Raw genomic sequence first — 23,936 nt, 5'->3', positions numbered from 1 at the left:
TAGGAAACACTTCTATAAGCTCATGGTCAACACAGAAAAAGCTACTATCCCTATCTGTTCCAAAGGATAGGGGCATTAACAAAGGCAGTTAAAATAGTTTCTAAGTATCACTCAATAACATGAAAAACAATGGTAAAGAATCATTAACTGAGACAAACAGCAGCACAGTTTTTAAAATTTTTTGCTGCTGAACAACATTTAGTAGCTACCATAATGGAGAGTGGCATTATGTTATTCTTTTACTAGTACTCTGTATTTTCAGAGTCGGTTCACATAATCATTTTGGGGGCTTTAAAGAAATCTGGACATTTCTGACATGTGGGGAACTAGTCATATATGAAAACCATTTAAAACTGCTCTGCAGGGAGTCTGTGAGCTGTTTTTACAAAGATGTCTGCATACAAAGTAATGATTTGGCTCTGGGAGGGCTTTTTGGAATTTTTTAAAATCCTTGAATTAGGGGGACAGAGGAGTTATGGTATAATAGTGGCCTATTTCATGGAATAGCAGTTAAGAAAGCCAATGCAATTCTGGCTGCATCAATGAGTTTTAGTGTTTAGATCAAGGGAAGTAATAGTACCACTCTATTCTGCTTTGGTCAGACCTTACCTGGAATACTGTGTCCAGTTCTGGGCACCACAATTCAAGAAGGATATTGACAAGCTGGAGTGTGTCCAGAGAAAGGAGACCAAATGGTAAAAAGTCTGGAATCCATGCCCTATGAGGAGAGTCGTAGGGAGCTGGATATGTTTAGTCTGGAGAAGATAAGGTTAAGGGATGACATGATAACCATATTTAAAAATGTGAAGGGATGTCATGTTGAGGTGTGAGCAGCTTGTTTTCTGCTGCTCCAGAGACCAGGACACGAAGTAATGGGTTCAAACCATGAGAAAAGATTCTACCTAAACATTAGGAAGAACTTCCTAACAGTAAGGACTGACCAACATTTCACTATGCTACCTCAGAGGGTAGTGGGATCTACTTCTTTAGAGATTTTTAAACAGAGACTAGATGGCCATCTGTCAGGAGTGCTTTAATTCATAAAATCATAAGAGTTGGAAGAGATCCCAAGGGCCACCAAGTCCAACCCCCAGCAATGCAGGAACACACAATCAAAGTACTCTTGACAGATGGCCATCGAGCCTCTGTATGCTCCTGCATGTTAGGAGGTTGGACTACATGGCCTTTATGGTCTCTTCCAACTCTAAGGTTCTATGATTGTATGAGTTCTGTGAAAGACTGCAAAATACACTAAAAGTGATCATCATTACTTCCAACAAAACACAGTTCTGGTTTTCAAAGACTAGGCATTAATAATTCACTAGATTTCAGTCTGGAGAGTCCTTTGCTGTTGTGAAACTGCTTTCACAATTGCTGGAAATGTGGTTCTTAAGTGATCAGAAGATTTCTACATTTTGCAGTTTAACATGTGACACAATATCACATGGGTCTGATTGCTCCAATATACAATAGATGCCTTTTAGATTCTACTCCCAATTTTTAGAATGCCAATTAGTGGGGGTGGGGATAGGGTAATAATCCTACTACCCTATTCCTTAAATAAGCAGCTGGAGCTGACAGCACTGATTATGTGTACTGAGCATAGTTTTTAAGTCCAAGTAAAGGAGCTATGTTGTAAATTCCTGGATGAACAAATCCAGCAACATATTCAACGTTTTTTGTATACACAATTCATAAGTTCACAAGATACCAAGCCTACTTGTTGAATAGGGCCAAATTACAGATAAACTTACTGGGCAAACTCTAAATATTCTTCTTAATACAAACACACCATTCATCTTATTATGAAATAATGGTTCCAAAAAATTCTGTAGCTAGCTATCAGATAGCAGAAAACATAAAGATGAGTAAAATTGAACTATAAGCATTTAACAAGTGTCCACAATAAAAGCAGCAATGAGGTAATTTTTGCAGTTAGTTAACTGAAGCTGAAATGTGGAATACACCTAAAATGCACTTTCTATTTTTCTGAACTACTTGGAACTACTGTCCAATTCTGGAGTTCTTCATACACCCAGTAATCTAATTTATGCCATTCTCCCATGTGTAAAAAAGCTTTTCTACTGACTTCCCATGTTAACAGTCAGCTGCTTGTGCATGAACAGCTGCTGTGCACACAGACTTATCCCTGAAGCCAGTGGGGAAGCCCAACCATACAAGAAGCTAAATTATAGCTTTAAATATTAATAATGCTAAACAATACCTATACCATCCCCCCCTTTAGGTTCGCCCTATTACCTCCCATGGAGTAGTCCATATCTTCAGCTCACACCAGATGTTTCTTCTGTTTTATTCACACACATTTTTTGACAACACATATTCACAGATGTTCCATCAGAATGCTGAACTGTGCAGGTGCTGGAAATGGAATTGGGGCAGTCCTGAGCCATACAAGTTTGGCAATAAGAACATGCAGGAACAACTGATGCTTGAGGATTTGGATCTTTTTTACTTCCCCTGATCTTAAGAGCAAACTGCCCTTCAGAAAGTTTATTTCCTTCATTCCGCTGTAAATTATCTTCTTTCTCTTCCAAAGAACGAGCGAGCATATAACTAACTTTTCTTTGATGAGCCAAGGCCTCTTCTGTATCGTTCAACTATATAGTTAAATAAAATAAAATTAGGAGGAAAAATTATACTACAGATTAAGTGTTTTGTAAAGACAATCTATGTATAAATATCAGAAAAGAGATAAACCAACATTCGTATGAAGACTGTAAAAGGGATACCAACCAAATCTATGAGCAGCCTAATAAATTCCTGAGGATTATCGAGTTCTTCCATTTTCTCACTACCAGTGCCGGAAGAAATCATGCTTCTCAATTTTTGTCTTAAGCTTCTCTTGTTCCCTTTAAACATGAAAATATCTAAGGATGAAATATAATATATATTTTTAAGCCCTGGTATTTGTGACTTTGTAATGAGATAACTAGAAATGCAATCACACAGGTAAAAAAAAATCAAATAAAGCTAAGCATAGAATAACTATTCCTACTGCAAAGTTAAGACTGATATAAAATACTTGTCTTTTTTATCTTATGGCAAGGGCAACAAATAGCATGTGCTGTATTATAAAACTTTTAAAAATAATTTTGATTTGGTGGTTCCTGATACTGTTAACTTTCAAAGTTCTAATCCATTATGGGGAAAAAACAATTCAAAGGACAGTGCAAAAGATTTTGCAGTTAAGAAGCAATTAGTAAATAAACTGGGCCAGCTAGGGATGAAGATAAGGTGTTCAGGCTACTGCCCCCCTCCTGGTGCTGGAACATGGCATCAAACACAATGCCATCATAGTGGAGGTGACCAAGGGAGGACCCAACATTAGTTGGCTCTTTCCTGGCCTTTGCCTGTGCTGTGCCAGCGGGTCACAGTCCAGATTTAAGCTAGCCTTTTGGCAGGCATTAAGTGCATTGTGGCCCACTGAGTCTTCTCGAGGGTGGGGAGGCTGTTGCACTTTGCAAGCCTCCCCACACCGCCGAGAAGTCTCTTTGGGAGCGGTGGCTGTGTTCCCCACTTGTGGAAGGGACTGTCTGTGAAGATCCTTGGGCTGAGATGGTGCTGTTACTGAAGCAACTTTTAAAAGCTGTGCACAGCCAATCACATCTCTGATGGCCTTGTTAGGCAAAAGCCCCACCTGACCCCACCCACTTTCTAAAAACACGTGGCAGGCCCCAAGAATGGTATTGGGATTCACCATGGCACCCCAAGGGCATCATGCTGGGGGCCTCACCCTATCAAAAGTACCACCTATAAATTGCACCTTTAATTTTGTAGGACTGAGCACAGAGTGGTAATCTGCAGTACTGCAGTTGAAACTCTGCTCACAACCTGAGCTCAATATCTGAGTTCAGATAGACGGCTCAAGGTAGATTCTGCCTTCCATCCATTTAAGGTCAGCAAAAGAAATATCCAGCTTGCTGGGGGTCAAGTGTTGACAACTGGGGAAAGTGATGGCAAACTACCCCATAAACATAGTCTGCCCAGTATACATTATAATGTTATGGGTCAGTAATGACCTGTTGCTTGCACTACCTTTAAATTTAACCTACCTTTAAATTTACTGTACTCTTATCTGATCTTAATCTAATACAGCACATCTTTAAATATCCTTTTTCGCTCTGGAGAGATCTGTATGTAACTTTCTATAACTATATCCCTGCACACAGTTTTTTTACAGATAATAAATTAGGTTGAAAAGATTAATGGGCTTAATTCAAGTGAAACAGCCTTATCATGATTACAAAGTGGTCAGTTTATATTAAAACAGAAAATACAATTGCAGAACTATTTCAACTAATCCATTAGGAACAGTTATCTATCCTCTCTGCTCCCCTTGTTCTATTATCAAGCTACCTGGATGGATTTAACATTCTTTCTACATTGATTAACTTCCTTAGTTCAGCCTTTCTTGAATCAAGACTCACCTTAGAGGAGGAGGAGGAGGAGGAGGAGAAGAAGAGTTTGGATTTATATCCCCCCTTTCTCTCCTGCAGGAGACTCAAAGGGGCTTACAAGCTCCTTGCCCTTCCCCCCTCACAACAAACACCCTGTGAGGTGGGTGGGGCTGAGAGAGCTCCGAAAAGCTGTGACTAGTTCAAGGTCACCCAGCTGGCATATGTTGGAGTGCACAGGCTAATCTGAAATCTCCAGATAAGCCTCCACAGCTCAAGCAGCAGAGCGGGTAATCAGACCTGGTTCCTCCAGATTAGAATGCACCTGCTCTTAACCACTATGCCACTGCTACTCCTTAGGACTGCTGCTGCTCCTTAGGACTGATTCCATGCTCTGTGCCCATTACTTATATTATATCCTTACATTTATATCCATGCCATGTACCTTGTGTAGGCACAGGACTGGTTCAAACATCCATCTGCATCACAATTATGGTACACATGATTATTGTTTGCATGTGAATGTGTGAAAACACCACTGAGTATCATTATGATCTAAGAAATCACTAAAGTTTTCCTTGTTATAGCTGTGATGGCTCAAGATAACCATCAGTCAAAATTAGAAGTTGCAGAAATCTAATGATGAACATCTATGCCTGAACCAACAAGTACTCTGGGCAGGGGCTGGCACTAGGTTGTCCTGTGCACTATCCAGTAGACAGTCAAGATTAAGGATACATCAATTAGTAAGATCTACCATAAATTGTTCAGCTCAGAAGTAGGTCATGTCAAATTATTTCCTGTGACACAATATAGATTCTAGCTTATTTCCAATTCCATTGAAAATCATGTTGCATGGACAAAAATTACCATTCTCTTTTGTGCTTTTCCAGTTTAATAATTTTGTTTCTTTTTTGCAGATATTATTCACTTGTGCAAGTCTCAGAGTCTGGTCCTTCGTCCGCATCAGCTGCTGCTCAAATGCAATTCTGAAGGCATCTGCCATGGTGTAAGCTTCTTCTTTACTCTTTTTCAGAATTTCAAACTGTTCAGCAAGAAAACATTTAGGTGTTTGTTAGAAAAAGAGAAACAGGATGAATTCCAGGGTTGGTTTGTTTGTAAGTACTGTGCCAAGTATCAATTGCCTCCTCTCAAGTAAGGATCCACAAACAGGTCTCTAGTGGGAACTATAAAATTAACTCTAACAAAGGAATTCAGCAGTACATTCCAACACAAGAATATTTATGTTTAAAAGTGCTTGGAACAACAGAGACACAGAGTCCTTCACTATTGTGCTGAGTTGGGTCTTTACTTCAGCATCACTTAGAGAGGTGCTACAGTCATTGACACATCAACCACACCTTCTTGTGGGGCTACCAAGTACAGAAGGGACGCAAGTAACTTTTCTGTGTGGAGTAGGAAGTAAGAAAACACAGGCTCACTGGCTACCAGAATACAGAATTTGCAGACCTCATACCTTAAGTCTGTTCTCTATATTGCTGAATACAACAGAAACTGAAATCATATGGATATGTTTCACAAATTAAAATGAAAGAACTGATACAAAAAGTATTCTAGATGAACAAGTACTAATATTAAGTTTTCAGTATATAGCCTTGTCTAAAATTTCAAAGTTTACAATGGACTTTTTTACATGTCTTACCATGATTTATACACATATTCTAGCAATAAGTTATCAATCAGCATAAAAAGGAGTCAGCTGCCTAACCACTGCATTGTTAAGATAATGATATTTGAACTGATTCTTCGCATGGCTGATATTTCCAAAATAAAAATTAAAGCTGGCATCAACACTACTTTCAACCCAAGTTAAAATACCTCTTGTTTGAGCTGAAGAAGTTGTTTTCGAGTTGCTGCTGACTTTTTGGCACAGGAGCATGGTCCCCCCTCTAGATCATTGCACGTACAAGCTCCAAGTACTGCCAGCTGCAAATTCAAATGTATTCTATGAGTAATTCTAGGTCTTTGAAAAATGATAAATTGGAAATTTAACTAAATGAATAACAGCAGTTAGGCCTGCCATATAATGGAGCACATTAAAGATTTATTGAAATTATTAGTTGCTACTTTGACAAGGCAATACGAATTCCATTAGAAGTTGCTATTAATTTTTCCATTTTGTAACTCAAAAGAAGGCAGCTCGTGGTAGAGAAGGTGAAAGGCTTTTACATTTTCAAGGGATATTGCAGTTAGCATCAGTAATGAGAAGCTCAACTACTAGAGGATGAGAAGCAATATCAGTAGCAAAAATCAGTGGGGCCAGGAGGTGGGGAAGAGAATGAAAAAAGTTGCAGCTGCTGTCTTCCCTTCTGCCTACACCACTGGCAGAAAACAAACAATAGGCAGTAATGCACATATGTCATTTTTACCCCTCACGGCAGCTCAGATGTATAGAAGTTCAGCTTGGAAAGATGTGATATTTACAAGCTGTGTATTCTATTATCTATGATAAAATATATGCCGGTATGAAGTCTGGAAATTGTCAGCTCCCTGGCAGTGGTATCAGTCTTGAAACATCCTGTATAACTAAGATGGACCCCCTCACCTTCTCAACTTTTTGAGACAGGCTAACCACTCTCTGACCAGCTTTGTCAGATTTTCCGCCTATTTTCCAGGAACTGAGCTGCAAAAACCCAATACTCCAGACTAACTGGTCCCAGGAATTCTTCTTTTTTCTTTAGAAGATCTGTTCCTCTCTGGTTTATTTATTATGGCTCCCTGTAGAAAGTTCTCTTGTCTGGGTATAATTTTGCTCTCAGCTCAAGTTAACACCAGTAGAATTAGTTAGATATTCCACACTGACTGAACTATGCTCTTAGAGAAGATATGTTTATACTCAGTTCCACAGAAACATATTAACTCAGTCAGTTGAGGTTCAGTGGTTGAAAAGTTGTATGAGTCCGCATTAGAATATAGTCCCAAACAAATATGAAAATTATCATTTATTTTTGTGCACTGCCTGTAAAACCATTATTATTCTGTGCATTATTGAATATGGTACTTTGATATGTAGGGATGCACTGCTGACCCAGCAGCACCGTAAGTAGAGCGCTGGCACACCGGCGCTCCTACGGCCTTCTGGTCGCACCGCTCCCCCACCCTCATCCCCCGATGAGTCACAGGTCATGAACTACCTGGCTCACAACCACCGGGTGTCCCGGACAAAGGGACAATGGTCTTGCCCCCAGGTGACGATGAGGCCCAGACAGCTGATGCTCCTCTCCGCGACGTAGGGCAGCCAGGTGGAGATCATGCATCACATGATGATCTCTTCAATCTCCCGCTCTCCCGCCTCCTCCGAATTTCCGCGTTCCGCTCCTCTCTACCGCCCCCCGCTTAGAATCATAATAAAAGGTGCCAGGAACCAGCATTACCGGCAGAGTCGCTTAGGAACATCGGACACCCGCCAAGGCCCCGCTGCTGGCACTCTCCACCAGATGTTATCACCGCACGTCTGCCCTTCTGCGTTCTGGCGCTTTGAAGCGGTCACGACTACATTAGCTGGTGCGCCAAACCCGGAATCCTCGAACCTCCCACCCTCGCTTACCGTCGCTTCGGGGAAAGGGGCTTCGTACCGACGATCCACAGGCTGGATCGGCGCGATCCAGGGACTCCACTCTTCGGTATCAGCCCTGGCCGGGCTGGATCAAGCAGATCCAGGGACCGAGTCCTAGGACACTCTCTCAGATCCGGGACGGAACACCGGTAAGTATGGGAGCTTGCAAAAGCTAAGCATTTAAACAGCCGACAGAGGTCCCCATAAAAAAGAGAGGGGAGCTGCGCGAATTGGTTGAGGAGATTGAAGCTCAATGTCCATGGTACCCGGAGTAGGGGGGACATTGGAATCTTAAGGATTGGGGAAAACATCGGAAGCGCACTTCTTTCTCGCATCATGAGCCTCGGGCGCCGATGTCACTCGCTACTGACGATGCGGGAGACAGGTGTTGCGTCAGCCATCAGCCTGCAGGTCTATGGCTCCCCTTTGCTGTACATCACGCCCTCCTTCCGACCCTTCAGCTTCCAGTAGTTTCACCCCCCGGAATTTTCTCTATCCTCTAAATTGGGCGTAGCCTTGTCCTCCTTCTGCCCCCCCCCTTTGCTCCCCTGCCCCTTCAAATTCTCGCCGTAATTGCCGGCTCTCCCCTCCTGCTCCGCCTCATATTTTCTTAGAAGCCGTAGCACCTCCGGGCTGGGCCATCGTAGAAGCGGCTGGTTTCGAAAACCCCTCGCGAGAACGTATTAGCCAATGACCTGGGCGAAAAGGAAAACTCCTGACGGAAAGACGATGCCGATATCCTCCAGCCTCTATGCCCCGCTTCACTAATTTCCACGGATACCGTGAGGGAGGGTGGCGTTATTCGGGCGGGTTGTCGAAAGTATTACCGCCCTTTAGGCTATAACACATCCTCACCGAAAGCTCCGCAGAAAGCCGATGCAAGTGGGACGTAGGGAGTCACCAGCCCCTATGTGAGAGGCATGGCTGGGAAGGCAGTCGCAAGGAATCACCCTAATGGTTCCGTAGGATGACTGGAAGACCACCTTCGCGATGCTTTTGAGCCCTGCACAATATGTGATCTGGGAAATGCGAGTTCCGCCAGCAATGTTTTCGCTAGGGGAGTTGCTTCAGGCTGCGCCTCTTCAATCGCTGCTACACTTACATACGTGGCTTCGGGAGTGCCGTCGGCCAACCCCAATGATCAGATTAAAACCTGCCAGAGGCCACCCTTCTACGGTCGCTTACTCTGAATGCCTTCTACAAGGCGCTTATCAAGGTTCCCAATGCTGACCAGCCAACCCAAAGATTTCTCCGCCATCCGGCAAAACTCCCAAGAGCCTCTACGGCTGAATTTGTGAACAGGCTCCAGGAGGCTCTCAAGAGGCAGGTAGATAGCTTAGGAGGCCCAAACGAAGCTCCTCATGCGCTTCTCGCCAAGGAGAACGCTTCTCCGCACTGAGTGCCGCGAGAGCAATCACGGCTCCAGGGCAAGGATCCTGAACTGGCCGACATGCTTAAGGCTTGCCAGGACATCGGGGATCCTCCATACACCCACTGCATAGCCTCCCTGGGCCAAGTAGCACTCTCCACTGCCAGGGGACAGCCCCAGGATGATTGCTTTCACTGCGGCAGGGTCAGGACACTTCGAGGGAGTGTAGGCAGCCCTGGGCGGGGGGCCTACCACAATCCCGGACATGGAGGAGGAGTCCTCCCCTAAGAGAGCCTAAGGCCCTCAGGCACGCCTAAAACCCGACATGCCCCTGGTGCCAGAAAGGCTTCCACTGGAGAAGCGACATCGCCCGCCGGGAAACTCAATACCGGCATCTCCCCAGCCCAGGGACCAAGTGAGGAGAGTACCATGAACAGGCCCAAACACCAAGACCCACACCCAAACCTACCCCCCTCGCGGGACATCACCGGCTCTTCGGCCACGCGGCACCCAGCTCCATCTCCTTCAAGTTCCCCATGAGGGTCCTGCGCCGGCCCCAACCCAGTATGGTAATTCCTCTATCCCTACCGGGACTCATTGGGCTGGTGCTGCCAAAGCGCCTCCGGGCCTGGCTGAACAGGGATTGTTCCATCGCCCCGCTGAGAGTAATTGACTCCACGCACCAGGGACTCCATCCATCTCCCAAGTCTGGACCTAAGGCATCCCAAGCGAGGAGTTGCCCAGCGGAACTCAGCTGCGCAAAGACAAAGCTGATCCTTTGCCCCAGTTCTGGCGCTTCGCTGCCCACCATCGACGCAATAAAGGCCCAACGATGGTGCCCCGGCAGCCATCAGGGCGCAGCCAGTACCACCATCACAGCGGTGGAAACACCCATCGGAAGCTCCCGCCCGTATCTGGAGCTCACCATGGAGGGGTGTCTGTTCAAGGGGAACCTGGTGGACACCGGCGCTGATGTGACCGCTATCAGAGCAGCCGGTGGCAAACCTCGACCAGTGGCCAACCGAGGCCTGGGTCACGCTAGCACATCTGGGGGGGTGGGGAAAACCAAACCGGCGAGATCGAGCATCCGGGCCTGGCTCACGGGTCCATAGGCTCCAGGGCTCGGAAGCGGCAGCTCACAGTCCGCTTCCCATCATTCTGGACATCCATGTCAATCTCCTTGGGGAAGGGACCCTCATGAGCCAGGTCAAAGCGACTTCTAGTCTGGGATGGATAAACCCATCACACGGCAGTTATGCTGATCCTAATTGTGCCTTCTCTGAACTCATTTTTTCAACTTCCGGCAAGGAAACTACTCCCCCTTTTTCTTTCTCCTTTTCTCTTCCCCTCTATTTTTCAATCTAGTAGCAAAGCGGGAGGGCCAATTGGCTGGACTGGCCCTCCCTGGATTAAAAAATCTGGGCCCATCCTGGTACTGCAGCAGCACTGCCAGGGACAGGCCCTTAGTTATAAGGGGGGGTGCTGCAGACACAGATCCACTCATGATCTGGGTGGGTGGTGGTTGCCAAAGCCGCGAGAGGGGCAGCTGTATGGATTCAGCATGCAGGCTCCTGGCGCCAATCGGGCCACCCCTAAGGAGCCGGGCCCAAGCGGCAGCATCTCCCCAAGATAATTCGGACACAAATTCAGCACCATTTCCAGCCTTCGCATTAACCACCAAGGTCACGGTAAGTACATTTTCCTGCAAAGAAAGGCCCTCCCTTTTTTTGTGTGTGGAGTTTACCCTAACCGCCTGATTGCTTTGTCTCCTGGATGCATCCACCACCCAAAAGCGCATCCAAGCCCTTTTTATGTTGCAAATTAGCATGCATACCTCAATTCCCTCAGGGTCCGCTTTTGCCTCTTCCTCGGTGGCTCGACTCCTCGCTTGACGCACTCCTGATGACGCCTGAAGCCAGCTTCCATCAGGATCGCCTACCCTCTGCCCTTCCTGTCAAAACAATTTAAAGAAAGAGGAGGGCGCCCTCAGTAGACTGCATTAGAAGCAACCCTTACGAGGCTGCAAGATAAGCCTTCGTATATAGCATCGCCTTTATATCAAACACTAAATCCAACAAAACTTGATTTTGACTCTCCCCGCCATCGCTCTCCAAGCCTGGCAGGACCCCGCCCTCCTATAACCTGGGGAAGGTGTTTCAGTCCTTCCTACAGATCTCCGTGGATCCCGACTCGCCATGACAGGCCAGCCCATGGAATGGCGCCAGGGAGGAAATCCAAATCATCCCGGGAGATGGAATGAATCTCTTGGAGGATCCTACCAGCTGCCTTTAACGGAAACGCCAGCCACCGACGCCTCCGACGCAGGTCCAAAGACCGATGACCTGGGGAATGTCAAAGCAACCGCCAGCCAAGCTCAAGAGCTGCTGGGCGCCAGCAAGGCCACTCCCGAGACGCCTCGGAACCCTGTGCCTCTCTTGCAATCATCACTGCCAACCGGGCGCCACCATCCTTTGCCTGCTCTGCTGCCTCCTGCCAGTGGCAGTCGGCCACCCTGACGAAGCTTTGACCAAACCAACATCTGGAAGCAATTCTGCTGCCGCTGCCAACGCTTCGCCCTTTTCTGCCTGGGCCAGTACCTAGGGAGTCGGGAGCCTGCTAAGCCCTGCCTGCTCCCCGCTTAGCCCCCCCCCCTGAGACTTCCTAGCGAGTCTAGTTTAAGCCCCTTTATGAATGCTTCATCCATCAAGTACTGATGAGCTGACTGGGGACCCGGCTGCCCAAAACCCTCCGCCGGGCGCTCTCCCTTGTCACCAAGACTGTCGCCAATCACAGTCCAATACTTGTTTCTACATTGCCGGGCGGCAAGACGAGAGACCGACCCGGGCCTACCACCGCTCGCTAATTGAATCCATCACAAGACGGAGGACATTCCCCCCGTATGGAAATGTCTTGCTCCCCTGGCGGGTTGGTTCTGGACTTGCGGGAGAGAACTTTCAACTACATCCCTGCTCGGCTTTCTGCCGGGACTCTCTTGCTGCCTTAGCCGCTTCACCATCGCCCTGCCTCAGGCTCCACCCCAGGAGCCCGGATTTCGCCGCCCACTCTGCCCTCGACCCTTCTGCCGGAGCTACGCTCTCCGGCCGAGTTCGCTCTCACACTTTTAGTGGGAGTCCCCGGATCTCCGCTTACAACGCTTAAGACCATTGGCCGGGTTAGCTGGCCTGTGCCCTCGCTAAGTCCATCAACTCCACCTCCATTGCTCTGATGCTCTGGCCTCCGGAGCAGCATGAACTTCGCCGCTTAATTTTAGATAATCGTGCCGCCATTGATTATTTGTTGTTATTGTATCACCAAGGTTGTGAGAATGTACATGATATGTGTTGTTTTAATCTTCTGATAATTCCCATTTGATTCATATGAAAGTGCGTGGAACTGCAAGATGTTGCATCTAATCTGAAGTATGACGCTTTACCCCACTGGTGGTCAGCCCCTCTGGAGCTGGCTACCGGGGATGGTTAAGTGCTATTGTACAGCTCTGCATTGGCTTGATTGTGTGCCTCATCACGGATCTTTGTTTCATTCAATGTATATCTAGTATTGCCTGTAACATGTGTAAGAAACCCTCGACTTTCCCCTTACATCGCAAACTAAGTTCTAATGTTGCACAAGCAGCTCGGCCAGCTTGGCCAAATGGCGGAGGAGAAGAGCGCCCCTTTAAATCACCCCAACATATCGGCCTCCTCTAAATGTAAAAAGGGGGAGATGTAGGGATGCAGTGCTGACCCAGCAGCAGCGTAAGTGGAGCGCGGGCAGACCGGCGCTGCTACGGGCTTCTGGTCGCATCGGGCTTCCCACCTCATCCCCGATGAGTCACAGGTCATGAACTACCTGGCTTCACAACCACCGGGGTGTCCTGACAAAGGGACAATGGTCTTGCCTCCCCAGGTGAGGATTAGGCCCCAGACGCTGATGCTCCTCTCCTCACATCGTTAGCAGCCAGGTGAGATCATGCATCACATGATGATCTCTCAATCTCCCGCTCTCCCGCTCTCCTGGAATTTCCCCCGTTCTGCCCTTCTACACGCCCCCGCTAGAATCATAATAAAAGGTGCCAGGAACCAGCACGCGGCAGAGTCGCTAGGAACACGGACACCCGCGCTCCCGCTGCTGGCACTCTCCACCAGATGTTATCACCGCGTCTCGTCTCGTTCTTGCGCTGACCTCGCGGTCACGACTACATTGATATAAGCACATTTGTGAAAAAATGTATTTTTATTTTCAAACTTTCAGACAGATGGGGGAAGCAGCACTACGCTGGCATTAGGACCCAGCCAGAGCATTTTACAACAAAGAAGGTCCGGCATGTTTTGTTCTGTGGTGGACGAATATAGAATCTACTACATTGTTCTGTGGAACAGAGTCTAGAACAGTTAAAGGCAGTAAGATGTTCATTCAAAGGAATCCAGATCCAAAAGCATATTCAAAGTTGTTTTGCCAGAGAGCTATGCAGTTGTTACTGCAATCAGAGTGCAGGGTAGAACATCCAGTCAGGCGCTTCGCTGGTTTCTAGGAAGCTTATTCTCCACTCTGACATGGCCTTCAGATAGACCTACACTTTTTAAACTTGCTCTTTCTGTGAGTCCATCTACAATACAGTAACACTGCATCTTAGTGAACTACAGTATAGTTTAGCTAATCTTGAGAATCTTGATTACAGATTGGATTAAACACCCAAGACAAAGAATAATTAAATTAGAGATGGAAAATTTGAGGGCAGGTATACATAATTATATATGGCCTGAAAAGCTGTATTTGAGAGAAACTTGTAATAATGAAAGGTTTATTTGGAATATGTATAAAGACACATAAGAGTACTACTGTACGGCAAAACTAACCAACTTTGTAAACAGAAGACTAGTACATGAATTTAAAGAAAAATGGGAGTCTTATTCTAAATATTATAATGAATAAAGTATTATTCAATGTTGAAAGCAGTTATTATTTTAATATATAACTGTACAAATGTAAGCATATCTTCTTAACAGTTAATAGTTACTAATATTGATAAATAAGTTTAAATTAGTAATTACAAGATTGCAGGAAAGATTTGTTATTTTCTAAAGCAAAAATATTATTCCTATTTTAAGTTGCTTTCTGAATTCTTTCAGTATTTTTGATAAATTTATGCATATTCATCTGTTATGTGTTTGTATACTATTATTCTGTTTCTTGTGGAGTTTTTATGTTCTTACTTTGTTATGTTTTAAGAAAAACAATAAATTATACTGTAAAAAATAACGGCAAAAGAAATCAACAAGTGTCTGAAAGTCCTAGCATTTTGTCTGTTCTTCCTTGTATAGCCTAATAGGACTGTTAAATGAGAAACAGATCAGTAAAAGAAACAAACAAGACAGCTTTTAAACACTTACTTCAAGTCCTGTAGTCTCCGTGAAGTCACTCTTACTTAGAGACATGTTTTCCTGAACAATCTTCTGCTGTTTTACATCAAGCATTGCAAGCAATTCCAAGCGTTGTTGATCCAAAACTGTAAAATTCAATATTGGGAAGGCTTTGCTGTTTCTGATTAGCGTTTCCTGTTCACAATTCTCAGTTCAAATGTTATTTTCCAACTGGATAACTACACATGCAGTATCACCTGGACTGGCCTTTATGTATACTGAAGTGAGACTATTACAAGTCAAGTTTGCCTATAAGTTATATCCCTACCTTGAAAGCACCCCCTCACACACATAATTGTGGAGCTGGCTGGGCCTTTTCCTCTGCTGGATTTCCAGAACACCCACTAATGTCTTTTGTTCAAAGTTTTAGGCCAACAACCACACCATTAATTCTAACCAGCTGTACACAGGGTAGTCCATGGCCCCCAGGACACTTCTTGAGGCATGCCCTCGTGCCAGAGCAGTGAGGATGGCTTCTGAAATATAGGTGTGTGACTGCAACCACTAACCCAGTTACCTAAATGCCATTCCACTGGGCATCCTTGACTCTCCTCTTTAAAATGAACCCTGTAGTTGTTCCTGAAGCTGCATTTAAACTTATGTGGCAATAGAAACCAATCTTTGAACTTTGCAGAATGAATTGTACTACTTTTTCCAAAAAATGAAGAAAACAGAGATAACTTACTTTCATTTTCAGATTTCAAGGTTTTAACTTCCTCTGTTTTCAATTTCAGTGCTTCCTTAAGTGCAGCATTTTCACAATATATTCTGAACAGGAAAATGCATGATTTAAACAAGAGTCTTGCAAAGACAATTTTGAAAAAGAGAGATTGTTTCAATAAACAATAGCTATACCTTACCTATCGTACTTTTCTGCCCAGGTCTCCTCAATATTTTTACATCTCTCCTGATTAATCCTGATTTCCCACTGCAGAACATTGATTTCCTATAAAAGAATAAAATAATGAACCATGGTTCATTCATAATGAAAATGAACCTCTGAAATCCTTAAGCTCAAGTGCTCCGTATCCCTCAGGCTGAACAAAAATGATAAACTGTTCTTTTGCCTATGAACTTAAAAAACACTGAATATTTTGTACAATTGAGTTGTGCTGTGTGTGTGTGTGTGTATATATGTTCACTATTATTTATCCTTAAATGATAAAAAGTTGTGTTTAAATTAAAGATTTGTTAATTTGTTCAAGCAATTTCATATTTGTTTGCCAAGCCACAGGGTGCTGTCATATATTATTTCCTAAGTCTCCAATGGAGATTGATGAGGCCAAGGATAAGTAGGTTATACAAGCATAAGCTGAAGTATCTACATTTCTGCTAGATTCAGAAACTAAAACTGAACAAAACAATTGTACAAAATTCCATGTGCAATTAATGGACATACCCTGTTTCCCTGAATATAAGACATCCCCAGAAAATAAGACGTAGTAGAGGTTTTGCTGAAGTGAGAAATATAAGGCATCCCCCGAAAGTAAGACATAGCAAAGTTTTTGTTTGGAAGCATGCCTGACGAACAGAACACAGAAAAATAAGACATCCCCTGAAAATAAGACATAGCGCATCTTTGGGAGCAAAAATTAATATAAGACACTGTCTTATTTTCGGGGAAACATGGTAATTAGGTAACAAACTGAAACGTTAATGAAATCTATTAACTTTGTGAGTGATTTGCAGTTATCATCCATCCAAACACATGTTGTTTAAGAAAGACATGTACAGAAAATTGTTCTGAAGCTCATCTTCACATTACTGTAAGAGGCACAGCGGGCCATTATATCTATTAACACAAATAAAACCTTTGGATTTCCATGCAAACCAATGGACTTGGATTTAACTTTGCACTGTGGTCCAGAAGAACAGCTTTGTGTGTCACACTTGAATGAAAAGTCAGGGAAACACTTACCTTTTCTAGAGTTCTCTTTTGCTGCTCACTTTTCTTAAACATTGCTTTAGTATGACTAGTGGCTCTATCCAACACTGCCTGAGAAATATATTAACAAAACCCGGAAATATTGAATGTCACAAAGTTGTAAAATTATATCAACCGATGTATCAATTAACCAACAGGAAGTTGCAGTACTACAGTAACAGGAAGTTGTAGTACAACAATATGCCTATTATAAGTATACATATGCGACAAGGAATCAAAATATAATAGCCAGAAATGCCAACAAAGCAGGAACAAATTTTAAAGGACAGTTTTATAAACTACTTAATGGGATGAGATAAAATAATAGAATGACGGCAATTTGTGAGAGAAGAGAAGGTAAAAATGGGTGGTTTTCATCCAAGAAACACTATCTGCATCATAAGACTCATTCACACAGAAAAACAATTCTAACTTTTAATTAAGAAAAAAAACTAGTGTCAAAGGGCAGCAACAGGATGTTACTAAAACACACAACACAACCCACCCCATCCCACTACAACTGGCTGAACTATTTCCAGTGAAACCCGTAAAAAATAGCCAACCACATGATATATATCAGCATTATCCGTGTATCCAACAGAACGCTGGATTACTGGCGCACACTGCCTCTATGAAAGAGAGGACAGTTGTGAAACAACCTCAAGAGAACATTTCTGCACCCAAATTACTGTAACTGGAACCATAGGCTAAGCATGCAATAAATAATTTTTTTTAGAAATTGATGTTTAATTTTACAGGGGATTGCAAGGATTTTGATCAATTAAGTACTTATTATATTGATTTTTAACATAACTCCACAGGGACTGCTTGAAATCCTGCTGATTATTAAGAGTCTCACTGGGGCTGGCAGATAAATGGTGTCTGCACATACAAAGTACAATTCCCACCAAATGGACTAGCCTCTTCAGCCGTTCCTTCTTCTAACATTGTGTTTTTACTCAATAACTGGATGGGAATGACATAAACAGAAATACATGAACATTGTTTTTAAAAATCTTACTCAAGATGGTAAACTATTTCAGTTAACGCATAACTAAAAATATCATTCTTTAGCCTCACATGATTGCTTTAAAAAGGACTTTACCATGTAAGTAGAAAGAAATGGAACATACATTTTTCAAGACAGGTTTGCTGCATGTTTTACTGGTTTAAAAAAGTAATTCTAAGATGTTTTAGTTAACTGTATACATTGCACTGATTTTTGAAGTAGTCAACACTGAATAAAAAAGGTCTAGCATTTCTCAAACTATGTCACAAACCTATAACAATGACTGACTCCTAACAGAGTTATCTGTGATATTTTATGTAGCATTTTTAAATTTTGTATTATGAACAATAAAAATTCTAATAATACCATAGTTGAAAATAAATGGATTTAAATTACCATGCTCTGTAGAATTTTTAATGCTTGCTCTTTGCCTTCAAGTTGTCTTTGAGAAGCTTCCAATTCAACTCTTAAAATTTCTACTTCCTAGGAATAAAGAAATTAAAGATGAGTTAACAAAGATACTTTAAAAAACCTCAGCGATACACATAGAATCCCTATGCTCCGTCACATCCCACTGTGGAAGAAAGGAAAAGAGGGGCCAAATTTAACTAGAACCATTAGGACATGGCCCATTAAACTCATGGGGGCTGTCAGCAAAGTTTGGGCACAAGGCATTTGTAGATCAGCAGTGTGAGGTTGAATTCCTCACAAGATCAGTTCAGCACACAAGCTGTTTTTAAAGTCTTGTCAGATTATGTCCTTAAAAGATGAAATTAATGCAGCAGGCTTTTTTGAAAACCAAGTATCTACCTTGTCAGCATTAACAGCTCATAGCAGCTTTTATTTAATACATTCCCATTTAGCCCATGATTGAAAACAGCCCCATCCAATGGGCCAGCCAATCAGCTGCAGTGCCACAGCCACATTGGCCTGCCACTTCCAAGGAGGCTTCCCTGTGGTGTGGTGTCAAAGACCTAACCCAGCCTTTGGGGTGGTAGCAACACTGAGCCATGGGCTCTGAACCAGAACTCCAAACACCAAAATATATTTTTCAATTTCTATTAAAGAAATGTAATAAAACACAGGATTAAAAAATAACAGTGAAACTCAAATCAAGGAGAAGTTCAGTTAAACTAAGAAAATAATATAAATAAATACTTGCAAGCAAAACATACTAGCTAACTTCAGTACATGTGCAAAGTTCTCAGTCCCGGGACCTGCTCCCAGGAGTGCCCTGGCCCACCCCACCCCTCATGTTGGTATCAAATTGGGGCATCAGCACAACCCCACCACAACCCAGACTCCTGGTTTTTGTGGTGGTGTGCTGAGAGATGGGTGTGTCTGCCCCCTCCACCAGGGCAAGTGCCCCAGGGAAGGCAAATGTTTCAGCACAAGGCTACGCTGTTCCCTGGAGCGCACTTTTGCCCCTGCCCTTTGAATGCGGCTGATAGGAAAAAATTATGGAATCCCAACAAGTATATATTCCCCCCTTTTAAAACCCTATACACGACTCCATTCTGGGATCATTGTTTACAATATTAAAATAAAAAGCTTGCTGAAAACATCAGCCCACCACACTGTTATTGAATATTCCAGATTCCAAAAAACCCAATATTTTGTTTATGATTTAACTATGAACATCAAATCAACTTGGCCTCCACATTTCCACTTAACAACACTCAAAGGTAAAATGTCCATTTAAATTTTTAATTACACACGTATGTTTTTCTTACTGAGAGAAATAAGATTCTGAAGGCACCTACTTCTACAGCTTCTTGAAGATGCTGTCTTAATTCATCATTTGACTCCTCAGAGTTTGACTCTGTAATTTATAACAAAAAGAGCAAGATCTTAGTAAAATGTCATAGATGTCTTTGGAGAGTTCTATCTCTCCATTTCATATGAGTCACAAGAGGTGCTCCATGTAAGCAATATTTATGCCTAATAAAGGTTTACTGTACTGTACTGGAAGCAGTTAATGGCTGAACCCAGACAGACTCTATGTCCCAGGCCCTTGAGTTCATGAAATCATAGAACACCTGATTTTGAATGGGGCTGTATTGCCCCAGAAGGGCCAGGTTTGAGACCTGGGGGTGCTCCTGGATTCATTGTTGTCCTTTGAAGTTCAGGTGGCAGCAATGGCCACAAGCACAGCTCCTTCTGGTTTGCCAGTCCTGCCCATTTTTGGACAATGGGGACCAGGGCACAGTGTTACATGTTCTGCTAACCTCTTGATTGGACTACCGTAACACACTCTACATGAGGCTGCTGTTTGTCTGGAAGCTGGAGCTGGTGCAGCATGCAGCAACTAGACTGTTAGTTGGTACATCTGGTTGGATGCACATCACACTGGTCCTTAAGGAATTGCACTGGCTCCCAGACTGAATTCAAGGTTCTGACCCTAACATACAAAGTCCTAAACGGCTTTGGCCCTACCTACCTGAAGTGGCTCCTGTGCCCATATGTACCTGCCTGGGCAATGAAGCCACAGAGGGAAGCACTCCTGGTGGCACCTCCCCTCATCAAGGTGGGGAGGGCTTTCTCCATGACTGTCCCCAAACTTTAGAATAGTCTCCCCTTGGAGATTCACTGGGTGCCTACCCTTTATGGGTTTAGGTGCATGCAAAGATTTTCATCTTCACCCTGGCATTTGGCTTTTCTAGAAGCCTCTCTACAGCTATGGGTCTGGAGGGTGGATTTGGATTTAATTTTGGGATGCTTTTGTTGTCCAATTTTATTGTTATTGCTTTATTTATGATGTATTTATTGGTATGCCTTATTATTCTGATTTTATTGTGAACCACCTAGAGACCTTTGTATAAGATGTAGTAAAGAATTGATAAATAAATAAATAAATCTTTATCTTTATGATGGTGGCAACAAACTTAGCTATTTGGGAAGAAAAGAATTTATCTCAGTCTGCCAGTAGTAATGCCAGTTTATCTTGACCAAACCTTCTTGGGAAACAGAATATAATGGTTCTCAGATCATGCACACCAGAATGTGACATGAGACAAATCTTCACTGGACAGACTGTCACAACAGCAAGACAATTTCACTCAGAAGAATAGCGACACTGGGGACATCTGGGGTGGCTTGTCCCGGGCGCCGCCATTACTGTCATGTGCTGGGGCCGGGGCATGTCGGGGGTGTTTGGGGGGCAAGGTGGGGTGGAGTGGGGGCGGGAGGGGGAGCACGGGCAGCTCATGCCCCGGGCACTCTTCCCCCTCCATCACTGCTTTCACTATATGGAATCCCACTGAAAAGCCTTCCAAAACTTAAAGTGGCAGAATATCTAAGATTTGCCTCAATTAAAACTTTTCTGTACTCACAATTAATTACATCAGAAAAGTACACTGAAAAAGGCAGGTAAAGGAAGTAACTGCCTGTAAAAGGCTGCTGTTTTCATGATGACTGTTAATTCAACGTTGATTTGAGCACTATGTTCTAATGACATCTTTGGAGGGCAGACTCAAGTCTCCAGGAATTTCCCAACATTAAATCTTACCAGAGCTGTTTTGTCGGCTGCAGGCTGCAAATCCCCTCACTCCAAACTTTTCAGCTGATACGTCATTCAAACAATTACATCTTGAACAACGAAAAACTGTGGCATCATGTTCTTCCCCTTTGTTCAGCAGCATTAAAAAACTGACTCTTTTTCTTGCTGATCCCTTTCTGGGCCTAACTGGGTGTGCATTTAAACCTTCTTGTTCATAAATATCATTTGGTCTTCTAACGAGTCCATTTCCCAGGTCTCCACATGCCATGTCATCATCATCATCATCTTCTGAAGCCTCTCCTGAATGGTTCCGTAATAAGACTGCTTCACTCATTGGCAATGCAAAAAGCTTCTTATTTTCAGATGAATATGCCTATTTCCCAAAAATAATGTCATGAGATAAAATGTTGCTGAACAACAAAGTCATAATAATTAAAATAAAGATAAATAAACTATAGCATTTCTAAATACTCCTGAGACAGCAGTAGATACCTCATTTCGTATTTGTGGATGAGCAATCTGGTAACCACCTTTGTTTAAATAATGCAAGCTTTTCATCAACAAGATTATCTAGGTATGTGAAACAACTATTAGTAAAACGAACCCAAAATTAAATTAATTGTTTCAAGTGTTTCAAATTAATAGAAAATAAAATTCATTGCAAAGTAAGATTCCAAGACTATACAAGAATATCAGTGCAATCTTGTGCCTTGTTAGAAGAAACACAATGCTTACTTTAAATGTTAACAAATAAACAGTCCATTTGTTTTGTCAAGATCTCTGTCAAATATAGGCCAGATGCAAGTCGTTCATACATTATAGGTTTCTAAGTTTTCTTAACAGAATTATATCATTAATAATGCCCTGATGTTTACACATCAGCAACACTGTGACTGGTATTGCAAGAAGTGGAAGCAATTAATACAAACTACTAACATTCAAGCCATTTAGAATCAGAAAAAAATAATTTCCCAAATCTTCAACAGCAGCTAGTGCAAGCATTCACTTCATTAGTTTTAGTGTAACTTAAGAAAGAACATGATTTCAGAGATTATCAGTACACTCATTTCTAAGTGTATTTAACACTTATATTTCAAAGGTAACTCCTGCAATGGTTGTTATTTGCTGAAGGAATAGCAACTGTACTTCTAAGACATATCAGTCCATCATGCAAAATATAGATATGTTTGCAGTAGGAAACAGAACATGAATGTTGTAACTTCTTAGCTCTTAATCGTTTAAAAATATTTTATGACAGACTTTTGGGAACAGAGAATGTCCAATTTCCATGTATAAGCAGCTATAATATACAAACATACACAACAGAGTTTTCTAAAGACCATTATATGGTTAATAGTTAGCTTTAGGTAAGTGAAATTAATTCAGAAACTTTAGATTATTCAACAAGAAAGTTAAATAACTTTTGTACAAATATTAATTGTGCAATATTTATATTTGCTCAACCTTGATAAACCATGGTCAGACATGTTACAGTGCCTTACATGCATTACCTCTGTATGAAAGACATGTTTAGTTGATGCTGAAAAACTTCACTAAGTGCAAAAACACTGAAAAGTTAATCAACAGTTTTTCTCAGGAAACAGTATTATTTTTCAAAACAAGGGTGGCTTAATTCCAGAAAGGATCCATTTACTGGGCAAGGTAAAAATAGATAACTCTTCCTTTCAATTTCTTCCTTCTGGTTGTAAAAGGAAGGATACAATCTCCTATCCACCTGGTAGCTTCTTTCACCAACTATCCAGTCCTCCAAACAATGGGAAGTTAATAGAATTCACCCTCTGATAAGCAAGGGAAACAGATTCCTTTCCCCCTATTCATGCAAGCATCAGTATATGGGAATCAAGGGAATGAATAACAAACTACTGAATATATACATCAACATTAACAAGTTATTTTTCCACACCACAATTACAACTAACTGCATACAAAATTAGGCATACCTACCATAGAGGCTTATAAAGTGAAAGGGGCAGCAAAGCAAACAGAAAGTTGCACAGAGTTATTAGCACAAACCTTTTTACCAGCTACGTATTGCTCATTAGAACAATATATTGTCATTTTTAAACATCCTCGATGAAATCCTTTTTACTTGGGTGTAAGGCAGCATAAGTACACAGCATTTGATGGTAGACCATACGTTATTACAAGCTCTCCTTACCGCCAGACAAAAATACTATGGATTCCCCTGCCTGGTTCAATTTTAACAAGGTTCAATTTTAACCCAACACAGGAATCACCATCTTATAGATATGGATTCTGCGCATTTAAAGGCATTGCAAGCAGGTCAAAAGGAAGGTGCCAGCAAGGAAGGCCCTACCCAAACGCCTATCAGAGGGCGTACAGGATGCACAACTCCCGCAGACAACTTCCCCGACCCACAGAGACTTCCCAGACTTTTTCTAACTATACACATGGTTTTCATAGCTCAGTCCCTTCTGCCTGCCCCTCAACCCGGGTTCCCCTTTGGGCAGCATTCCCGGTCTACCTGTCTGTTCTCAGGAGCCACGTCTGCCAAAGGACTTTTTCCCTCCTCCTCCTCCTGCCACTGCTTCCTCTTTCACTAGTCCAGCTCCTGTTTGCTTAACCTGTTCGAGTCCCTCCCTCGAGGGCAGGACTTCACCCTTGCGCCTATTTGCATGTTCCTCAGTCCCCCCTTTTCCGTAGCTGCTCAAAAGAATCAAAGCAGCTATTTACCCGGCCAT

At 42.9% G+C, this 23,936-nt stretch overlaps 1 protein-coding gene across 1 annotated transcript; it reads right to left on the bottom strand.

Moving 5' to 3' along the window:
* Positions 1-812: 812 nt before the first annotated feature.
* Positions 813-23,936, bottom strand: CCDC125 (coiled-coil domain containing 125). Its single transcript, XM_048504354.1, has 13 exons — positions 23,929-23,936; positions 23,720-23,786; positions 21,223-21,586; positions 19,478-19,536; positions 18,111-18,197; positions 16,700-16,777; positions 15,642-15,727; positions 15,467-15,549; positions 14,752-14,867; positions 6,255-6,362; positions 5,286-5,460; positions 2,755-2,888; positions 813-2,618 (listed from the first exon to the last, which is right to left on the bottom strand). The coding sequence occupies exons 1-13, from the start codon at positions 23,934-23,936 to the stop codon at positions 2,283-2,285; spliced, it is 1,701 nt and encodes a 566-aa protein (XP_048360311.1). The 3' UTR covers positions 813-2,282.

Source organism: Sphaerodactylus townsendi, linkage group LG07 (assembly GCF_021028975.2).
Source record: "Sphaerodactylus townsendi isolate TG3544 linkage group LG07, MPM_Stown_v2.3, whole genome shotgun sequence".
NCBI lineage: Eukaryota > Metazoa > Chordata > Lepidosauria > Squamata > Sphaerodactylidae > Sphaerodactylus > Sphaerodactylus townsendi.
This window is presented reverse-complemented; position numbering and strand designations above follow the sequence as displayed.

Excerpts from the sequence above, each read along its gene's own strand:
- CCDC125 (XM_048504354.1), bottom strand. Across the intron at positions 19,537-21,222 it reads CAGCCGACAAAACAGCTCTG|AGTCAAACTCTGAGGAGTCA; the intron begins GTAAGATTTAAT and ends TATAAATTACAG. Across the intron at positions 2,889-5,285 it reads GAAAAGCACAAAAGAGAATG|ATATTTTCATGTTTAAAGGG; the intron begins GTAATTTTTGTC and ends TTTCATCCTTAG.